At 46.7% G+C, this 21,100-nt stretch overlaps 1 protein-coding gene across 1 annotated transcript; it reads right to left on the bottom strand.

Annotated features, from left to right (window-relative positions):
- Positions 1-12,160: 12,160 nt before the first annotated feature.
- Positions 12,161-20,180, bottom strand: LOC119398952 (QRFP-like peptide receptor). The gene is made up of 2 exons (XM_049417476.1): positions 20,087-20,180; positions 12,161-12,768 (listed from the first exon to the last, which is right to left on the bottom strand). Exons 1-2 carry the CDS (start codon positions 20,178-20,180, stop codon positions 12,161-12,163), a joined length of 702 nt encoding a protein of 233 aa, XP_049273433.1.
- Between the last annotated feature and the right edge of the window lie 920 nt (positions 20,181-21,100).

The raw sequence follows: 21,100 nt of genomic DNA, 5'->3' as shown, positions 1-21,100 counted from the left end.
CGGCAGCGCCGTCTCTGTTTCAAGCGTTGTGTAAACATGAAGCCCCAACACCATGTTTGCCGTGGTCTATGTAGGACGAGTTCAAGGCTGTGTGGGAAATAGAAATCCTATTTCTGGAACGCCATTGTTTGTCATCTCACAGAAATTGCAGGAACGGGATTTGAAATCGTTTTATAAAAAAAGATAATCAATCTGCAGCAGACGACGAGTTCTTTCACTTGGTTGACCGGAGAACACAGCTTTCAGCTTTGTTTTTGGTTTTTTTTTTCATGCATGAAATTGCTTCGATGTACAGTGAGCATACTATATTCGGATGGTGTTCTTTCTGTATTTTTTCTAGCTGTGTTTAGCTGCCTTTTCTTTTTGTAGTCCCGCTCTCACGAAGGCGTACTCTTTTCGCATAGGAATGGCAGACACCTCAAAATGTGACTCGTGCAATAGCAACGAAATGATAGAACATCTACTGTGTTTCTGTGGACGTTTTGTGAACGAACGAAACGTTCTGCGCGATGCGCTGAACAAGTTAGACGACAGACCGTTTTCCGAAGAGAAGATCCTCGGATCGTGGCCCTACGCATCGCAGGCCAGCAAGCGACGCGAGCATTACTGCTGTTTTTAAAATCGACCGGCATAAACGACCACTTGTAGGCATTCAATGGACAGGTGCATATGTACCCTGACAGTGACTTCTTCCCTCTTCTTTCTTTCTTTTAATCCCTTCATCCCTCCCCCCCAGCGTAGGGTAGCAAACCGGACGCGCATCTGGTTAACCTCCCTGCCTTTCCTTCATTTCCTTCCTCCTCCTCCTCCTCCTCCTCCTCCTCCTCCGCCACAGTGCTGGAGATCAGATCATGCGCTCATATTCATTCCTACCCCGAAAGACCAGAAGATTTCAATAATCCACCTACATCAGTTACCAGCATAACTAGCCCCGATAACCTAAAATATAACCTCATTGTTTCACTTGAAATTAATGCAATTAGCAGCTGTCCGGTAGAGCACCTATTACTGTGCCTAATTACATAGTTTACTTTTTTATGCATGGTTTTTTGTCAACTATGTCGCTTCAACAGTTGTCATACTAATTTTTGTTCTTGTTTTACTATTTTTACCTTTATTCCTTATCATGTCAGCCACCTTTTCTTTCTCTTTGCAATATATTCCCTCTGCAGCTACCTCCGAAACATTTCCGGAAGAGTTACCTTTATTCTTTTCATTATTGATTCACTTCAATGTCTTTTCCGATGGCCGTTTTCACTAAAACTTGTTCATTCTTACTAGTTTGTGTCTAAAATGTTATCTATAATCATGGTTGTATTATATGAATGACCTTATGCTCCTCCCTTCTTCAATGTACGGTTGTATCCTGAGAGTATAAATATTACATAATAAAAAAAACGTAAACCGCAAAGTTCTTCAGACAACGCGATGACCGCAAATGCTTACAGATAAAGTAATACATGCGGCGCGAAACTCGCCCATGTCTGGCATATACGTTGGTATGGCGACTGCTACGTGCTTGAGCACACCATAAATGAAGGTGGCAGCCCAGTGCAAATGGAAAGTTAACGGCAAGATTTATCGCTGGACATTCCAGTCACTAAGCAATAAATAGCGCAGTACTATTTCGAAGGTAATTGTTATTCCAGATTTCATTATATCTGACAAAAGATAATGATAAAGATGAGCCGCACTCGGGGCCATGAGAGTCCCTGTTGTCACATATTGGTTGAATTACTTGCTCTTAATCTTCCAGGACGTGTGCGCGTGTTCGTAAGTGGCCGTTCGGGAGACTCTTCCTCGTGTGTAGCTATATGGTTTGAGATCGTGAGTGTGTGGTCATCTACACGAATGTACTCTACCGCAAAGGAGGCTTTCATTTAAACCACATCAAAAGAGCTAGAGCTACAGCGTGGGTTTCCACCAATGTTTGCGCTAAGCGACCATGTAGAGAGCCCTTCATCGACGCCTACAAACAAGCGTAGTGGGTAGGTGTGCTATAAGGGCCCCTTAGGTAAGTTGAATCGGCGGTTATGCCCCAAAAACACTGCGCCTGCACCTACAGTCTATCGGTGGACCGTCAATCAAACAATCAATTATGAGATAACTGTAGCTTGGGCTAGTTGGTGATTTAGCATCGGCATGTTTGCACAGAGCAAATGGAACAAGAACATATGAAAACGACATATCTCAGGAGCTGCAATGAATGAATGCATGAACGAATGAAAGAATGAAAGAAAGAATGAATGAATCAATCAATGAATGAATGAATCAATCCATCAATCAATCAATCGATTGGTCGATCAATCATTCATGTTTAGAATAATGACCATTCATGGATACCGCAAAGAACCAAGATTACGAAGTAACTAACGAACGGCCATCGAGCTCTCAGGATAAGGCAAGAAAACTTCATTGTAATGCTTCGAAAGACATGTGCTGTCGTATCGTGTTTACGTTCAGGCGCACGTGGCGGCACTGTCCGGCTTGGCGAGGAACGGAGCCCCCCTGGGGTTGATGTGTCCGGTTTTTTCTATTTTTCTATTTGTTATATCCTGACTTTTTCCTCTTTCATACTTTCTTTCCTTCTTCGTTAATAATGTAAAAAAAAAAAAGAAGCAGGTGCTTTTTCCTTTGTGTACTGACCATTTTTTATCCACTTCCGAGGACTTCAGCCCGCGGCTGTGGGCACGTGCTTACCCAAAGGCCTTTGAGCAACATTGTTCAATTTCCGCACGTGTCCTCGCAGCAGATTAAAGGAAGTTCAACACCAACAAAAAGTATGAAAGAAGTTATAATACCGGAGCTCCGGGTCCTTTGTTCTACTTAGCCTTCCTCTACGGACCCACCTCAGCTCAAAGTGCAAGGAAAGTGCGAACAATTTCATTATCTAGCAGGTGATGGGAATGAAGTATCAACAATAATAAAGTTATTACATGACCAGGCCCGATTTGAGTTGCTTTTTCAATGAAAGGAGTAGACTGGTGAAGCACTGGCAAAGTATTTTCTTGCCAATTGTGTAATAAGAAAGTCAACTTTTTTTCCAATAGCTCTAGAAATTGTTTAGACACCGTTCTCTGCCACTGAACGAAACTGTTCGCATCTAACAGCGCTACGTCCTTTGCGTTTCGCGTCGTGGCTTTTTTAAGGACAACTGTTTGTTATTTCGAGTACCAGTGATTATAATTACACGCTATAATGGTGTCTATGCACGTGTAAGATTCCGTGTGCCGACATATTTAAAAAAGTAATACGCGGTGTAAAATATATGAGGAAATTAGCAATACAATAATAAATTCGTGCTTCAGAGGATAACCTCGGTACAAAAATATCATCACATAAAAAATCGCAGGTATGTGCCTTTGATCTGATGATAAAAACATCATCTGGTTCACCACAGCAGCGCGACACTCCTCCCGCTACTCACCACGGGAGCGTTACACCGGGCACACTTCAGGCATTTCTGTTGCCTCAGTGTTTCTTCTTTCCGGCAATATTACGCACTGCTATGTTAGACTTTACTCCCACAGTAGAGATAGGTAGTCACACATGTTAGAGCAACGTAAATGAATCGTGATCTACTTTTCAGTGCGCAGAAAATTTATGTTTTAGGTATCTCACTGTATGGGCAGTTTCTTCTTTGATTGGTCTTTCCGAACTCGAAAAGTCTCTCGCACATTTCAGCAAGACGAAACCTACTATTCGTTTCAATAAAGAAAAAGGTAAAACGAGCACCCATCGACATCATAGATGTTACGGTGCATTCGAAAAAAGGCCGACACGTGGGGTTCGCCGCATTCTTTCTTCCAGTGAAATTACGATTACATGAGCCGCAGCTACCGTGCAGCGGAAATGAAGCATATGAAGCAGACAGTAATATCCCTACGTCTTCGTATGTAAAAAAAAAGCCGACAGATCCCACGTACTGTGGGAATCGATGTAATGCGAAGCAGCCAGCAAAGTGCTGCATACATCGCCTTTTTTGCCTTTGAGCCAAATGAAATCATTCATGCCATGGCTGCTAGTTCACCATATATGCCATGTTTGCCATGCACGCATGCATGCAAAGCCTGGTATATACCATGCCAATGAAACGTATATTCTGGCATGTACAATACATGACCTGTCAATTATGTTCACCACGCACTCGAGTCATACACCAATTTTGATATATATAGAGTTAACAAAACGGCCGGAAGCGCACAATGACAGTGTCATGTAAATCATACCGTACATGACATGCATAACATGATTCGCATCTTAAGCCCGGTCATTTATGCTCGCCATACAGTCACATCGCGCAATACCAGTTTTGGTGTATATGAAGCGAGCGAAATGGCTGCGAGTGCACCATGAGTGTGGCATGTAAATCATGCCATACATGACATGCATATCACACACTAAACATTTTTACACCCTTAAGGGTGTAAATCGGTTTGTCGCCAGACGGACACCCTTAGGGTGTTATTGACTACACCCTTCAATTAGGGTGTTTATTTAACACCCTAAAGAAAGGGTGTTCAGCAAAAATGTTATGGGGTGTTAGGGTGCTAGCTCGTATTAACACCCTTTTGTATGGGTGTTGGAAGAATATACACCATTCATTTCGCGTCATGTGTAATGGCCGAAACAGAAGCTTTAGGTGGTCACAAAGGGCGTCATGCATGTGTTCCTGCGGATGTCAATAATTCGCGGTGTACTACCGAATTTGCACAAACGCGTCTTCATATTGGTTTGGCAAAGGTCGTGTTCGCATAAGGTGGGCTTGATTTGAAAGACACCCCGAATTAGTGAAATCTGCAGTGATCCACGCGTAAGCCTCGTGTGTTCATCTGAAGCTTCAAATTCGGTCATCACCCACTTATGCTGCATATTAAGGATCATGAAATGAGATCAGTAGTAGTACACACATATAAATATGTATATACAACATCATGTACGAGCATATGTACAAAGCAATGCTTAATATGGCTTCAACATCTAGTCAAACTGGTCTGCAAAACATAACACTTGATTTTCAAAACAATCTAATATATTTATTGTATGCTGTGATACAGAAAGGTATGAAAAATTGGGGAAGAACAGGCATGGGTAATGATCAAACTTTTTTTATGTACAACAAAATTTGCGTGCTTTGTGCACTTTGACAACAAACATAACGTGATCGAACCTGCCAATGAGGGTGCCTGATACTTGAAAATGATTTGTTAAATTAAAATAATGAATTCCTTATTAAGATGTCTTGAATAGTCAAAAAATCTAAAACATTCTTACCGTGCTCGAAAACTAACAACAGACCTTTGCATTATACCAACACTAAAAATATAATTCAAGCAAACAGATGCCGAAAATCACCCGTTGTACTAAAAATAACAGAAATGAAACGGGCGCTTTCATACAGCAAGCCGTTTCGTTGTCCTTAACAGAAAATGTTCATGTTTGACCTCGAGGTAGGGGAAATCCGCAAAACTGCAAGTAGATGCACTTGGAACCAATGGAACACCACGGTCTAGTTGATGCAACATATGGCACCTCTGAAATACCGCTGTCAGTAGATGGTGCACAATGGATTGCAAGAATGTCACCCTGCATTGAAAAATAAAATGCGTTGCGAGTGTGTACTGCATATGCACCTTGTACTACAGCGCAAACACAATCGTAAACACGTTTCCCCGCTATTTATTGTGTCCTTGTGTGTTCGAGCACTAATACAACGTGAATACACACCTACTTTCCCATACCCGTTCGCTAGAGTATATTGTTCATCAATGTCCTGCACACTGCCGAAAATTTAGTGCCAGTGTTATGGCATGCATAATTAGTTGCGCAGGGAACAAACGGAAAAGGGAACAAAGCTGACGCTATGGGCGCTAGGTGGTCTCCCTGTGAATTAAAAAAAGAAGGCGCACACAGTGGTGAACCTTTTCTACAGATGCTTCTGTTTACGAGCTGGCAAAAATTGTTTCAGTTTCAGTTTATTGAACGTACTTGAATGGGGGGTTACATATGGGGAGAAGTATACAGAAAGAGGTCCCTTAGTGCGAACACTGCAATGGGACCTCTTGTTATAGAATACATAAGAAAATAAAATCATGAGCAGAAATAGCGCCAAACAAGGATAGAATGTGCACAAAATAATAGGAGTGGCATTATGGTATGCAAAGACAATTTACACTATTTGACACTGAAAATACAAGAAAGGTAGCAAAATAAGTAAGAGCTAACAAAGTGTAATGATGCTATTAATGCTATTATATATTGTTAATATATGGAGCACCTACTAGCTCTGTGATCCACCTAGACGAAATATTGTGCTCTAATAACTGTCATATACGCAACAAATGAAACCAACAGACAATAATAAGCTCTGTCTAACAAAGAAACTAGCCCTCGAACAACTACTTTCCTTTAATAACAATTATAGTTGTGTACTTCATCGGTAGTACATAGGTGTGTGCATGTATTCAGAATTTCGAATACGAATCGAGTATTTCGATAATATAATAATTATTAGCATATTGGGCTAAAAAATGTGAGATCACGCTTTTTGGAATATTCGGACAAATTCGAAGAAATGAAGACTTGAGTGCTACGCATTCATGTCTTTCAAGTAAGATATCACTAACACGTAATCGTTCTAAGCTTGCTATGGTTTAAACCTAATTGCGAGGAATCGCCCCTGTCGTAGTGGCTGGCCATATGCCTACCGGTTGGCGCATGCCGCGATCACGATTTCTCGCTGAAATATTAACCGCGTCCCTCAACTCATGATATGACCGACGCCACGCAATAAGTCTTTCGTCCTTTGGGAAAGCGAAAGGTATATCAATAAGTCTGACTTCAGCGCGAATGCATGCGGCAACGTCGTTACAGATAAACACCGGAAAGCACGAAAAACGCGGTTACGGCCATCTAAGAACTTGCCAGCACGGCACAGCCCTATAACCATAAGAAAGTGAAGCCATCTGCCACACCACTGTTGTATGCGTGCTGCGCGGCTTAAATAGGTGACGAGCCAAACGCGCCTGGCCGCCATTTGCTGCCATCTTCGTTCCTTGTGATGAACCGCGAAGTGCGCGTCCGTCGCGGAAACTAAAACAGCTGGCCCTCGCAAGGCCTTTCGCTTTCCCAAAGGACGAAAGACCTTTTGCGTGGCGTCGGCCCTATCGCGAGTTGAGGGACGCGGTTAATCTTTCCGCGACAAATCGTGATCGCGGCATGCGCCAACCGGTAGGCATATGGCGAGCCACTACGACAGGGGCGATTCGTCGCAATTACGTTTTAATTTTAGCAGGCATAGAACGATTACGTGTTAGTGACATCTTACGTAAACGCGGCACCTGCGCTCTGATAGGAGAGGAGCTGGTACGAGGAATATTCTACAACAGAGGGTCGGCAACCTGAAGCCCGCGGGGCAGTATTATGTGCCCCCCCCTCCTCTTCTCACTACCTATCTGAAGGCCGACATGGCAGTTCTGACCTCAAATGGGGTTAGACAAGAACAAAAATTGCTTGCGGTTGGCATTACAGCGATTGTTTGTAAATTGCAACCTTAGGAGATGCGTGCTAAACACAAACGTGATTTCTATTCCAGTTTTGCACGTTATTGTTCGTTCCACGAATTCGTTTGCTTTGACTGCAAACCGTCCATAACGCTGAGTACATGTGCCGTCAAAATAAGTTGCGCCGCGCGCGATAGAGGCCGAAAGGGGAGGATCAACCGGTTGGAAAACGTGAAACTGCACGTGTCAAAGATCATGATGTGCGTGTGGGGGGGGGGGGGGGAAGCGACACCCGAAACAGCACAATGCAGAGAAAACACGAACAAGCAGCGGCAGCGAATGTTTCGTTTACTTAAGTTTTACGGGCGTTATGGTCCCCAAGTAGCCCAACTCTCGACCCTGCTGAATTATGTAACCTAGGTAGGTGTCCCGCCGCATTGTACGAGCTCAGGCAGACATTCACTTGCATCCGAGTATTACGCACGCGCTTTGAGGTATAGTGACAAAATGGCTGTGCGCAGCGGTCCACAGCCAAATGTAACATGAAGCGCATAACAGCCGCTGCCCGACACCACGGACGGCGCACTTTCGACGCTGAAACGATTCGCTTCACGAAGGCAGAGAACACGGCGCGGATTGGAAGCGCGGCCGGCGCGACAGCAAACAACGAAAGGACGAAAGAGTTCAGAACGGGTGCTGCGCCTGCGCGAAATTCGTCGCAGGCGGCAGTGGCCGCCAAGCTTCCCTGTTTCATTTAGCAGTGAACCGCTCCGTACATACAATGACATCTCACGCAAGACACAAACGCTAACCGCAACAACATAAAAGAGAAAACAGGTACTCGCCTGGAACGTTTGTGATGATAAGATCCCACACCGCCAACAATGGCGTCACAATGGCACGGCTGAATCTCGACATATCCATTTTCGACAGCGTACGCCACTTTCCCTGAGAAGTCGCATGGGCTAACGCACAACGTAGGGGCGACATCTTAGATCACACCACGCGAATATCAATCACAGCTGCACAACATATAAGTTAACACATCGCTGTACGCGAACAAAAACCACACCACGCGAATATCAATCATCAGCTGCACAACATATAGTTACACATCGCTGTACGCGAACAAAAACCAACTATACCGCACGACGAAGCACACCCACAGCCAAGCGAGAACGAAGCACGGCGCGGCTTCCCCTGGCTTCCAGGCTAAGGGCACCCCACGTGATTCTACGCGCTATCACGTGACTGCCGACTGTTTTCATCGCCAGGAGCCCTAGGAGCACCGCCAAGGCGCACCGCCTTGGCTTCCGAGATGGAAGGTGCGCTATCTGGGAGGCGATGGCATAGTTTGTAAGAATGGCAGAGTGGGCGTGTTGGTTAGCATATTTGAAGTGTAAGGCGCGCTAACGACGACGGACAGTACGCACACGCTTGTGACAGCGCGTGATGGGCATATAAACTGTGCTGTTTTCGAAGTAAACATTGTTGAAAGTGGCGCTCTGTGTGTGTACCTTACACTTCAAGTACGATGTCATAGCGTGCATCGTTCTCGCTCCCTCCTGCAGTTGCCGTAGTCTTCGTCTTTTCTCACCCTTGAGCAGTGGGATGGGAATTGGCAGTGCATGCGCCGTGCCGTGCATTCAGCCATCATTGGGTTTACAGCATATGACTTGCACTTATTGTCATGCCGTAAGTTTTACGAGCATGCGCGGTCATGCACGCGCTGCGCTAAATCGGCGCAGCATGTGAGGCGATATGTATACCTGCATGGAGTTCGTGGTGTCCTAGGAACTCTCTCATGTAAAGGTGAGGGGGGGGGGGCGGCCGCTTTCTTCAGTAATCTGTAAGGTGGCGTCAATTCTGCCCCATGCATTTATTCTGTCGAACCTCTCTCGTCATCTTTAATGCGCAGGGTTATGGCTGCGCATGCTCTTCGACAATAATGTCAACCGAGGACCTTCGATGGTTAATACGAAGCACAATTTACCTGCTACCTTTACCCCCGGTGGCCGTCGGGAGAAGCACGCCCTCGCTTCATTTTCATTTTTGCATCCATCGTTCATCTATGGTTGAGCTTGTTCTGTTCCTTTCGGACTCGACAAAGTGCAAGGGGGGGGGGTGCTGCAGTGAGACTTGCCCCCCCCCCCTGATGGAGAAATCTGAGCACGCCTATGTTCTCATCTCCCTCGTTCGGTAGCGAGGTGCTAATATTATTGTTACTCATGTGTGTCCCCTTAACGTGACATTGATTTCCTTCCGAGCCTTTGCTTACCTTTTCCAAGTGCTGCTGTGCGGAAATCATTAACGTGGAGAAATTGTGCGGTCAGTTTTTGGCATGGTTATATGGAACCGATAAAGATTTCTCTGCAGGTTTCCCTTATATGGATGAGTGGTACGAATTCGGGTGTCGAAGTGTTAGCTTCCGTAATGTTTACATTAGCTGGCTAATTAGTACCACAAGGCAAGTGTCATTGTGTCCCATCTTGTTTAATAAACCTCAGTGAGGCCTCGGCTTACTCTAATGTTTGTGGATGAAAAATTCATATCACAGATACATTTTCCACTGCACGCGCGTAAACAAGTGGGTCATGAAACTTTATGCATCATCGTGTAATGTATGCATATTTATGTATGTCAGTATAAATGTTCATGCGGTTGATATGTATAGTGGAAAATATGAAACGGTAGGGCACACCTCTAGCCTGTGGAAAAAAAGTGTTTGCTGATTTTCTTGTACATTTTCTCGAGTCGTGTAGTATTTTGTGAAGCAATGATACTTCATTTGTCTATGGTATGGTATGGTAAACTTTATTGAGGTCCTGCAGGGCGTGTCTCAACACGCAGCGGGCCGCTCCCACGTAGGGACCGTATGTGAAAATAAAATACCACGAGAATGAACATTGTGCCAATGGCTCGACCATTTCCTTGTTTCCGTAATGTCACTGACATCGTAACCTTAGAAAAGGCAGTACAACAACAGACGCATTGCGCAATGCACGCGATTTTAATATGCATGCATGGACGCAGCTTAGTGTTCAATGTGCACCCTTCACTTCTTCCATTAACACCCTTATGAAAGACATTAACACCCTTTTTCCGCGCACACCCTTCTCTTAGGGTGTATACAAAGAAAAAAGGGTGTTGTGCAATGGAAAAAAGGGTGTTAATGTCATTAGCACCCTTTTTACACCCTTGAGGGTGTAAAAATGTTTAGTGTGCACGGTCCGACGTAACGTAGGCACTCACGTTAGAGCAGTTTTATCGCAACGAGCTGCAAGCTACTGCGTGATTGCGTGCATATCATAAGTAGCGGTCGTCGTCAAATCCAGCAACAATGGACTATAGCTTCGAAGTCATAGGCATACATATGGAATATTCATTACATTGTTGTAAAAGCGGACGCCCAACCCGGAAAAATTGGCGTTGTCTCAGCATGACGAATGTATAAGGCATTTTTCCGAAGCAGTTTTAAGCTCTGGCGTGGCTCGGTCGCAGAATACTTGACCACCATGAAGAATGTCTTGGTTTTAACCCGGCTCGAGCCGTGATTTTCATGTCCAACACAATGCGTTGGCGGGCTAGTTTGTGCAAATCCATAGTGATTTTCTAGCGCAAAACAGACAGACGACAGAACAAAGCGCCACTATCAACTTGAGAGTAGCACTTGTCCTGTCTCTGTCTTGTGGCGTCGTTTTGCGCTAAAAAAAATCACTTTTTAGTGATGTTTATGCTTTGCTTCTGTTGGGTTTTTCCACCTCTCGAGAACGCCACCGACACAGGCATCGCATTTTCTGCGACACAGGTTCCTTCACGCTATTGCGTGAAGATTTCCAAAAGATGGGTTGATAATAGCTGTGAAACACCTGTGGCGCATACCCGCATGCCATGGGCAGCGGTATGCGGGTATGTGCCACATGTCATTGGTGGAAAGTGTTTCATAACGTACGAGACACGGAAGTCGTGTTAGTCATTTCATGACCTGCGAATCGTGTTCCTCATACATTCACGTCCTCCTATGCCAATTTTTGTATATGCCAAGTTAAGCAGACGACCACGAGAATGCCAGGACGTAGATAGATAGATAGATAGATAGATAGATAGATAGATAGATAGATAGATAGATAGATAGATAGATAGATAGATAGATAGATAGATAGATAGATAGATAGATAGATAGATAGATCGATAGATAGATAGATAGATAGATTCGTTGTCCATTTGTACAAGTAGGAGTTACTGCACGTCGCTATGCACTCTTACGCAGTTTAACATGCATCTCCGTTTAGTTTACATCAATATGGCCAGAAGAATCATTCAATATTTACTACCAACAATGCCAAAGATACTCTCTTTCTGACATTAAGACGCAACCAGGCATGCGCGTCCGTAGCCATCCGCGCCTGCGCCACCCATTGGGTCTTCGCTCGACGAAGAATAGGCTTCTTTTTTTTTAGTGTGAACCTCTTGGGAAAGGGCGTTAGGTTGGTAAGGGTTCGTATGACAATACTGATGGTGATTGTTAACGGTATTCCATTCCCTGGCCACGTCACTACCGTGGTCCGTCCCGCTGGGAGCGCAGTTTGGCGAGGGTAAAGCAAACATTTTCTTGGTTTTGTAGATGAAATTCCTTGCTGCATGCAATATTATTTGGCTCACATTTGACTCGCCTTTTCATGTAGCGTTGCAGCGCCCCTTATTGCGAAGCGACAAAAGCTTTTTACCTGCGCTTCGACTGGTGCGGGAGAGACGATGATCCAGAGGATGAGCATCCGGTAGGGTAGCAAGCAGACGAAGAAGCTGACCACGACGGCGACCAGCATGAATACCAGCTGGCGGCGAGCCTGCAGGTGCGCCTCTTCGGGAACCGGAGTGCTACCGATGGCGCGTTGCCGCACAAGCTGGCACGCTATGCTCGCGTACACGATAACAAGCACGAAGAAGGGTAATGCAAAGAGCAGTGCCATTGTGGCCACAATGTACAGACGCCGCCAAGGTCGCCCGAACGAGGTGCCGCACGAAGGCACCGTACTTCCGTCATAGTACTCCACCCAGCCGTACTGGGACACCAACAGCATCGGACTGGTGACCAACGTAGACAGAAGCCATAAGGCGGTGATGATGCCGAGCGCGCGTGTCTTCGTGCACGTGTAGCCAGCTTTGAGTGGCTGGCAGATGGCGTAGTAGCGCTCGAAGCTGATGGCCAGTATGGTCAGGATAGACACGTGCGCCACCACGAGCTCCAGGAACGGGATCAGGCGGCCTGCGTTTATGGTAAAAAAAACACCTTATCGCCACCTGCTATACAATACCCACTTGCACGACATTTGTCAGGTACAAGCGGCGTCTAATGATACCTTAATCGGGAGTACCCTTCTTTCTTTCTGATTACATCACGGATACGAAACGCTGAGAACAAAAACGTATATATTCAAGAAAGGTGATGAGTCGAAAACCAATTTTCATTGCGCACCCCCAGGACCTCTTGTGGCGATGCTGCATGCTGCTCCTGGATAGCTCACAGCTAAACACTTGAACCAGCCGGAGTAACAGATGATGATGATGATATGTGGAGTTTAATGGCGCAAGGGCCATGCTTGGCCAAAGAGCGCCATGAACAGTGATGAATGTAGTGACATTGATTCTTGAGTTACGATTTGTAAAGGATGTGAACAATGATTGTGTTGAATGGCTGTATAGGGGCCTTAAAATTCCTCGCGCTAAAGGCGGGTAAAAGATAGAGGTATTAAAATCATGACAGTGGCGTGAAGTGTGTGCAGTCAGGATCAATGTCAAGAGGTCGTGACAATAAAACTATGTACAGATGGCATCAGCACGAATACCTCGTCGACGGCCCTTGTGTCCAAGGGCCGCGAGGTAGGTGCTTTTCTAGTGTAGCTGCCGCAGGCACTACCTCTATTCAGAGGTTGTGCTACGGGTGCCTGGATAGATGACGTGAAAACTATGTATATCTTTTAAAAACGCGAATAATGAGTCATGTTTAAAAACAGGTTCCCTACCGATGAACATAGCTGGGTGTAATGGTAATTGTTGTCGGTAGGGTAATGTAAAATGTTTTCTTCGTAGTGTGTCTAATTCTGTACATTGAATTAAAATGTGAAGTACGGTGAGTGGTTCACCACATTTTTCGCACATGGGTGGTTCACCACCGGACAGAAGGTGTGAGTGTGTACTGTGTGTGTGTCCTGTTCTTAGCCTTGTAAGTATTACTTCTCTGTGGCGTGATTTCGACACTGGCGGCCAATTACCCAGATGTGGCTTGATAACATGTAGTTTGTTTTGTGTGTGTGTGTCCCATGTGTTCTGCCAATAAGCCCTGAGCTTGCTTTTAATGAAAGGTTTTAAGTCAAGTGGAGGAACGGAAATGAGTGTATTGGCGGCAGCATTTTCATGGGCGGAGGCTGCCAGCTGGTCCGCCAACACGTTGCCTTGGATCTCGCGGTGCCCTGGTACCCAGCACACTACGACGCGCTGTTTGAGTGCGCAGACTGTGCATCGGAGTGAGTATAGGGAGACGAGGACAGGGTTTTTATGTTTTTTCGGAGTTTTCAGGGCTGTTACCACGCTTAGGGAATCGGTGAATATTACTGCGCTTTGAAGTTTTACTTGTTTTATGTGTTTGACGGCCGCCAGTATGGCATATGCTTCTGCTGTGAAGATGCTCATATTCGGGTGCAGAACGCCGGCATCAGAAAAAGATGGACCAACAGCTGCGTAAGAGACAGAGGTATTGGACTTTGAGGCATCGGTAAAGAATTCTGGGCAACTGTATTTGTGCTGTAGTTCGAGGAAGTATGTACGGATATGTGCTATAGGGGCGTGTTTCGTAACTTCCACGAAGGATACATCACATTCTATGAGCTGCCACTGCCACGGCGGGAGATGAGCGGCAGGAGCCATCAAAGAGTGTTGAAGAAGCGGCACACACGTTTCCGCAGCTAGGCTCCTCACGAGCAGTGAGTAGGGCAGTCTCACCGAAGGACGGTTGTAAAAGAGGACAGAGCTGGACAAGTCATTTATTGTGGAGTGTGACGGGTGTTCTTTGTCTGCGTTCACTTTGAGATAATATAAAAAGAACATGTAAGATCGCTGCAGGTGCAGCGACCACTCGTTTGATTCGACGTAGAGGCTTTCCACGGGGCTGGTGCGAAAAGCACCCGTAGAAAGACGAATGCCCGAGTGGTGGACCGGGTCGAGCATCTTCAACGCGCTTGGTGTCGCAGACTGATAAATTATCGCCCCATAATCTAGACGCGTGCGTATGAGGCTTTTATAGAGATTCAACAGGCACTTCTTGTCACTACCCCACGTAGTGCGTGACAATACCTTTAGAATGTTCATGGTTTTTATGCACTTGTTCTTTATATACTTTATGTGTGATATGAAGGTAAGTTTTGCGTCTAAAATTACACCAAGGAATTTATGCTCCGTTTTGACAGGTAGCCGCTCGCCGTGCAGGTCAATGTCCGGGTCAGGATGGAGGCCTCTCTTTCTTGAGAATAAGACGCAAGTGCTTTTTTGCGGGTTGAGGCTGAACCCGTTCTCGTCTGCCCATTTAGTTACCTTGTTCAAACCAAGTTGAACCTGCCGCTCGCACATTGTAAGATTGCAAGATTTAAATCCGATTTGCACGTCATCGACATATGTGCAATAAAACATGTTACGTGGGATGCACAGACGCAAGGAGTTCATTTTGATAATAAAAAGTGTGCAACTCAGTACGCCACCTTGCGGCACTCCTGTTTCTTGGACAAATGTTCGGGACAAGACGTTGCCTACTCTAACACGGAATGTTCGATTGGACAGGTAGCTTTCAATTATAGTCAGCATCCTACCTCGTACACCTAAGTGGGATAGGTCTCTTAATATTCCAAAGCGCCATGTGGTGTCGTAAGCCTTTTCCATATCGAGGAACACCGAAAGGAAGAATTGCTTGTGGACAAATGCGTCGCAAATTTGGGCCTCGATACGTACAAGATGGTCATAGGTAGATCTACCCTCTCGAAAACCGCACTGGTATGGGTCAAGTGAGTTGCTGGCTTCGAGGAAATGTAGGAGTCGCCGATTTATCATTTTTTCAAAAACCTTGCACAGACAACTTGTTAGGGCTATTGGCCTGTAACTGGAAACTGAGGATGGGTCCTTACCCTGCTTCAGAATCGGTATTATGATGGCTTCTTTCCAGGCCGAGGGGATCTCGCCGGAAAACCAAACAGCATTGTACAGGGAAAGGAGGGCTTTTTGGGTTTCAGAAGGCAGGTTTTTCAACATTTCATATACAACACGGTCGGAACCTGGGGCGGATTTATTGCATGAATTCAGCGATGCCTGTAGCTCAGCTAAGCCGAAGGGTTCATTGTATGCTTCCTCGTGTTTTGTGGATTTGCGCTCTAGTTTCTGTTTTTCGATTTTTGTTTTGTGTCGTTGAAAAGCTTCCGGGTAGTGTGACGAGCTCGACACCTGTTCGAAGTGTGCACCTAGGACGTTCGCCTGATCTTCCAAGCTGTCGCCTTGTGTGTTTACTAGAGGAAGTGAATGTGCTTGTCGGCCTGCTACCCTGCTAACCATGTTCCAGACTTTGGCCTCCTGTGTATATGAATTAAAGCCCGATAAAAACTTCTGCCAACTTTCCCTTCTTGCCTGTCGGCGCGTTCTCCTGCCTTGGGACTTTATGTTCTTGAAACTGTCTAGATTCTCGGCTGTGGGAGAGTCCCGAAGCAGCCTCCATGCTTTATTTTGTTTTTTGCGCGCATTTCTGCACTCAGTGTTCCACCACGGCACACGTCTTTTGCCGGGCAGTCCAGATGTTTGTGGGATATACTTAATTGCAGCATCAATCAAAAAAGCAGTAAAGTATTCTACAGCTTCATCTATACTTAAAGCACTCATGTCGGTCCAGCTCAAGGAAGTCATTTTACAAAACTGTTCCCAATCGGCTTTGTCAAGGTTCCATTTGGGAACCTGTGGAAGACATTCATTAGTTATTGGTGCACTCAGAACTATCGGGAAGTGGTCACTTCCGTAAGGATTATTAATAACTTTCCAGTTGAGTAAGGGTAGAAGCGATGGGGATGTAATGCTGAGATCTATGGACGAATAGGTATTGTTGGCGAGGCTATAATATGTTGGTTCTTTTTGATTGAAGAGACACGCTCCGGAAGAGAAAAGGAACTGTTCAATGAGACGACCTCGCGCGTCGCAGCGAGAGTCACCCCATAAGCCACTATGTGCATTAAAGTCGCCAAGTACCAGATAAGGTTCCGGAAGTTCATTTATCAAAGACTGAAATTCATGTTTTTGAAGGTGGTAGTGTGGAGGTATGTAGAGAGAGCAAATGGTGACGAGTTTGTTCAACAGGACCGCTCGAACAGCCACTGCCTCCAGGGATGTTTGGAGTGGTAAATGTGTGCACGCTACTCCCTGATTAACTATAACAGCTACACCACCGGATGATGCCACGGCGTCATCCCGGTCCTTTCTGAAAATAATGTGACTGCGTAGAAAGTTGGTGTGTTTTGATTTTAAATGTGTTTCTTGTACACACAGCACTTTTGGTGTATGTTTGTGTAATAGTTCTTGGATATCGTCGAGATTTCTAAGGAGTCCTCTGACGTTCCATTGTATGATTTGTGTTTCCATATTGGAAGTAAGATAGTGCTGTGTGTACGAAAATGAAGTGGCTCATGTTTAGGCGGGAAGTTAGAACTTAAGTAGCAGGGCCGTCGTTCGGCCCCGTTATCGGTTTTTTTATTTTCTTGGCGCGCTCCAGGGAGCTACGCCGGTCTTTCGGCACCAGGGGTGCCGACGTCGTCTTCATTGCCTCTTGCGAGGCACTGGATGCCCGCACGCGCGAGCTGGCAGTTCGGGTTGCGGGCCTCGCCTGGTGGGACGAGGCCTTGGGATCCGACGACCCTGAGGTCGCCGGTCCCTGTTCGCGAGTTGGCGGAGTAGTCGGAGCTACTGCCGCCTTGGGGGCAGGCGCCACAGCCAACGGCGCGCCCTGCGCAGGCCGAAGGAGTGGCGGAGGCCGGTGCGACGTTGCCCCCCGGCGCGCCGCATCAGCGTAGGGTGTAGTGTGAAAAGGCGAGCACGTTTTACGGGCTTCCTTAAATGAGATGTTTTCTTTGACTTTGAGAGTGATAATGTCCTTTTCTTTTTTCCAGTTCGGACAGGACCGCGAGTAGGCTGCATGGTCGCCGTCACAATTGACGCAGTGAAGTGTGCTCGTGCAGTTGTCAGAGGGGTGGCCTTGTCCTCCACATCTTGCGCATGTTTGCTGACCACGGCAGTTCTGCGAACCGTGGCCGAATCGCTGGCATTTGAAACATCGCCTTGGATTTGGTATGTACGGACGGACGGCTAGTTTGATGTACCCAGTTTCAATGGCTTGTGGTAGAGTGCTTGATGCAAAAGTTAGTACTAGATGTTTGGTGGGAATTTCTTTGTTATCACGTCTGATGGTGATACGTTTTACACTGGTCACGTTTTGATCTTTCCATCCTTCTAACAGTTCTTCTTCGGACAATTCAAGGAGGTCTGTTTCTGACACGACTCCACGTGAGCTGTTCATTGATCGATGTTGGGAGACAGATATTGGAGTGTTGCCGAATGTGACAAGGCTGCCAAGTTTTTCATATTGTTGTCTTTCGGGCAGCTCCAGCAGAAGGTCTCCACTGGCCATTTTGGTCACCTTATAGCCCGGTCCAAAGACTTCAGTCAATGACTTTGCTACGACAAACGGGGAAATGGATCTGGCTTGCTTCTCTGAATTTTCACTGTGTATGACGTGGAATTTCGGATAGGTTGTTCGAGGTCGGCAAAAGGAGGTTAGTTCGTCGGGGCGTACCCTCTTTTGAGGGTAACGATCGAGTAGACGTGGAAATGCAGGTGTTTCCATAGTAAGTATTTGTATTTCGGCAGCAGTGGCGGCCACCCACCATGGAGTCCAACTAGGGGACGCTGCAGCACTTAACATATAAGGCTGCAGGCGCCAGCCGTACAATGCCGCTATAACCTAATATATTATGTCCAAGAGAGGACACATATACATGGTTAACCCGAGCCGCCTACGAAAATGGTGAAGTAAACGAAGAGATTAGAAGACAGGACAGCGAGGAAAGAAGAAGGAAAGTGAAAGATTGGAGAGGGGGATAGGAAAAGGCGACCGCCGATTTCCCCTGGGTGGGTCAGCCCAGGGGTGCCGTCTACGTGAAGCCGGGGCCAAAGGGGTGTGTTGCCTCTTCCGGTGGGCCTTAAAGGTCCAAACACCCGGCGTCGGCTCAACCCCCAGGATCCCCTTTTCCCCGGACACGGCACAGCCACGCACGGCTAGGCGTGGGAGGGGTCGAAGCCCCCCGTTAGCTCGGGTCCGTGGTGTCGCTACACACCAAACGCCTGTTTCCACAGACGCCACTGCGGGGCGGAGTAACAGGGCCTACCGATGCTGTTATCCTTGGGCTACAGTTGCTCGCCCACTTATAACGTGCTGATGCCCACCGCCTCTTTGAGATGATCACCGCATGCGTCAGTATGCACGAAGCACGCCTTCACCGTTCCAGACGCTGACGAATGCCGCAAAAAAGAAAGACGCCATGCCGATGCCGCCTGAAAGCTGCGTTTCGGAGAAGGCCGCGACCGACATTAACATTATACGCTTACGCGTCACGTCGAGATCTCCCAAATGAGATTCCGCGTGGTTGTTACAGCTAAGATGGCTAGGCGAAAGCTAAACTCCTCCATCCTGTGTACGCAAACGCTCCTAGCGCGGATGCGCCACAGAAATTGGGCAACTCACCATTGGCCCACTGAAAGTGAACAACTCGTCCGCGGACACAAACATATGCGCCACAGAAATTGGGCAACTCACCATTGGCCCACTGAAAGTGAACAACTCGTCCGCGGACACAAACATATGCGCCACAGAAATTGGGCAACTCACCATTGGCCCACTGAAAGTGAACAACTCGTCCGCGGACACAAACATATGCGCCACAGAAATTGGGCAACTCACCATTAGCCCACTGAAAGTGAACAACTCGTCCGCGGACACAAACATATGCGCCACAGAAATGGGGCAACTCACCATTGGCCCACTGAAAGTGAACAACTCGTCCGCGGACACAAACATATGCGCCACAGAAATTGGGCAACTCACCATTAGCCCACTGAAAGTGAACAACTCGTCCGCGGACACAAACATATGCGCCACAGAAATGGGGCAACTCACCATTGGCCCACTGAAAGTGAACAACTCGTCCGCGGACACAAACATATGCGCCACAGAAATTAGGCAAGCACCACTCGACCACTCAAAATGAAGAAGGGAACACCTTGGCGGCAAACACCAGTTAAGATTTCTGGAGAGGCGTAACCAATAATTGAGAAAGACATTATGAACCGTCGAGATTAACCGCGTAACAAACACCGGGGTCGCATGTTTCAGTTTCACTAATTAACAAATGTGTATGGAGGTGACTTAAACGTGCCCCCCGAGTGCAGCACAACAAGTGTTTCTTGTTTTGTCGAACCTTAAATATATTGCTAAACACCGCGCTCCTTACTTCTGCGCTCCACAGCGGTGTTGCTCTGCGGGCGCTTTCGGGAGGGCGTTGAAACATTTTCATCGTTTTTCTTTGCCTCCTTCTTGACGTTCATCACCAGGCGCACGCTGACACCAAAAAGATCGCCCACCGTTTCTTCGACGCTGCACTCGGGGTGCCGCAAGCGGGCGGATCATTTCGCGTCCGCAGCTGCAAATGCACGGCCGCTGTTCTCTTTCCTGTACCACCGGCGTTCGTGCTTTGTAACGCACCGCAGTGAACGATAAAGTGCACCTACCAAGAAAGGAAAATAGACAGCCGGCAATGCGCAAAACCAGAAGCAAGCGGTTCAGGAAAGCCAGAGATTCACCGTCAGCAGTAAAGTTGCAGGTCACTTTGTCAGGCTTCGCACTCAATCACTTTCATACTCACGTGTACTTACACTCCAAGCTACTCACTCACGTTCATATTCACGTGTACTAACACCCTTACGCACTCACTCAGGTTCATACTCATATATACTCGCACCAGGCCCGTAGCCAGGGGGGGGGTGGTGGGGGCGTGCCCCCCCCCCCGAAATTTTGATGACACATGGTGTTTTATCGAATATAAATAATGAAAATAGGCGTTTTTCTCAAATAGTCAAGCCTTTCAGTAAGTGCCCCCCCCCCCCCCGAAAAAAAATTCCTGCATATGGACCTGACTCGCAACTTAAGCTACTCACTCACGTTCATACTCATGTGTACTCACTCCCTTAGGTGCGCACTTACGTTTATACTCCCGTGTACTCACACCCTAACGTGCTCACTTTCATACTCATACGTTCTCGCACACCAATCTACTCCCTCACATTCGTAGTGCTATATGCGCACACTCCAAGCTGCTCATTCACATTCATACTCACGCCTACACTCTTAAAAAAATGCACTGACCCTCTCTTCTTTAAGGGAGAAACGGCGATGTCCCCAATGTTCGTCTTCAAATGGTGGATTTCTCCTCCCTTTTGCAATGGAGAAACCGTTCCTCCCCCGTCAA

This window comes from Rhipicephalus sanguineus, chromosome 7, assembly GCF_013339695.2.
Source record: "Rhipicephalus sanguineus isolate Rsan-2018 chromosome 7, BIME_Rsan_1.4, whole genome shotgun sequence".
NCBI classification, from domain to species: domain Eukaryota; kingdom Metazoa; phylum Arthropoda; class Arachnida; order Ixodida; family Ixodidae; genus Rhipicephalus; species Rhipicephalus sanguineus.
The sequence above is the reverse complement of the archived record's forward strand: the minus strand, read 5'-3'. Positions and strand labels throughout refer to the sequence as shown.

Bases quoted from the DNA above. Each gene is read 5' to 3' on its own strand.
- LOC119398952 (XM_049417476.1), bottom strand. From the start codon at position 20,180: ATGAACGTCAAGAAGGAGGCAAAGAAAAACGATGAAAATGTTTCAACG. The intron at 12,769-20,086 runs GTAAGGAGCGCG...CCATAAACGCAG, and splicing joins CACCGCTGTGGAGCGCAGAA to GCCGCCTGATCCCGTTCCTG.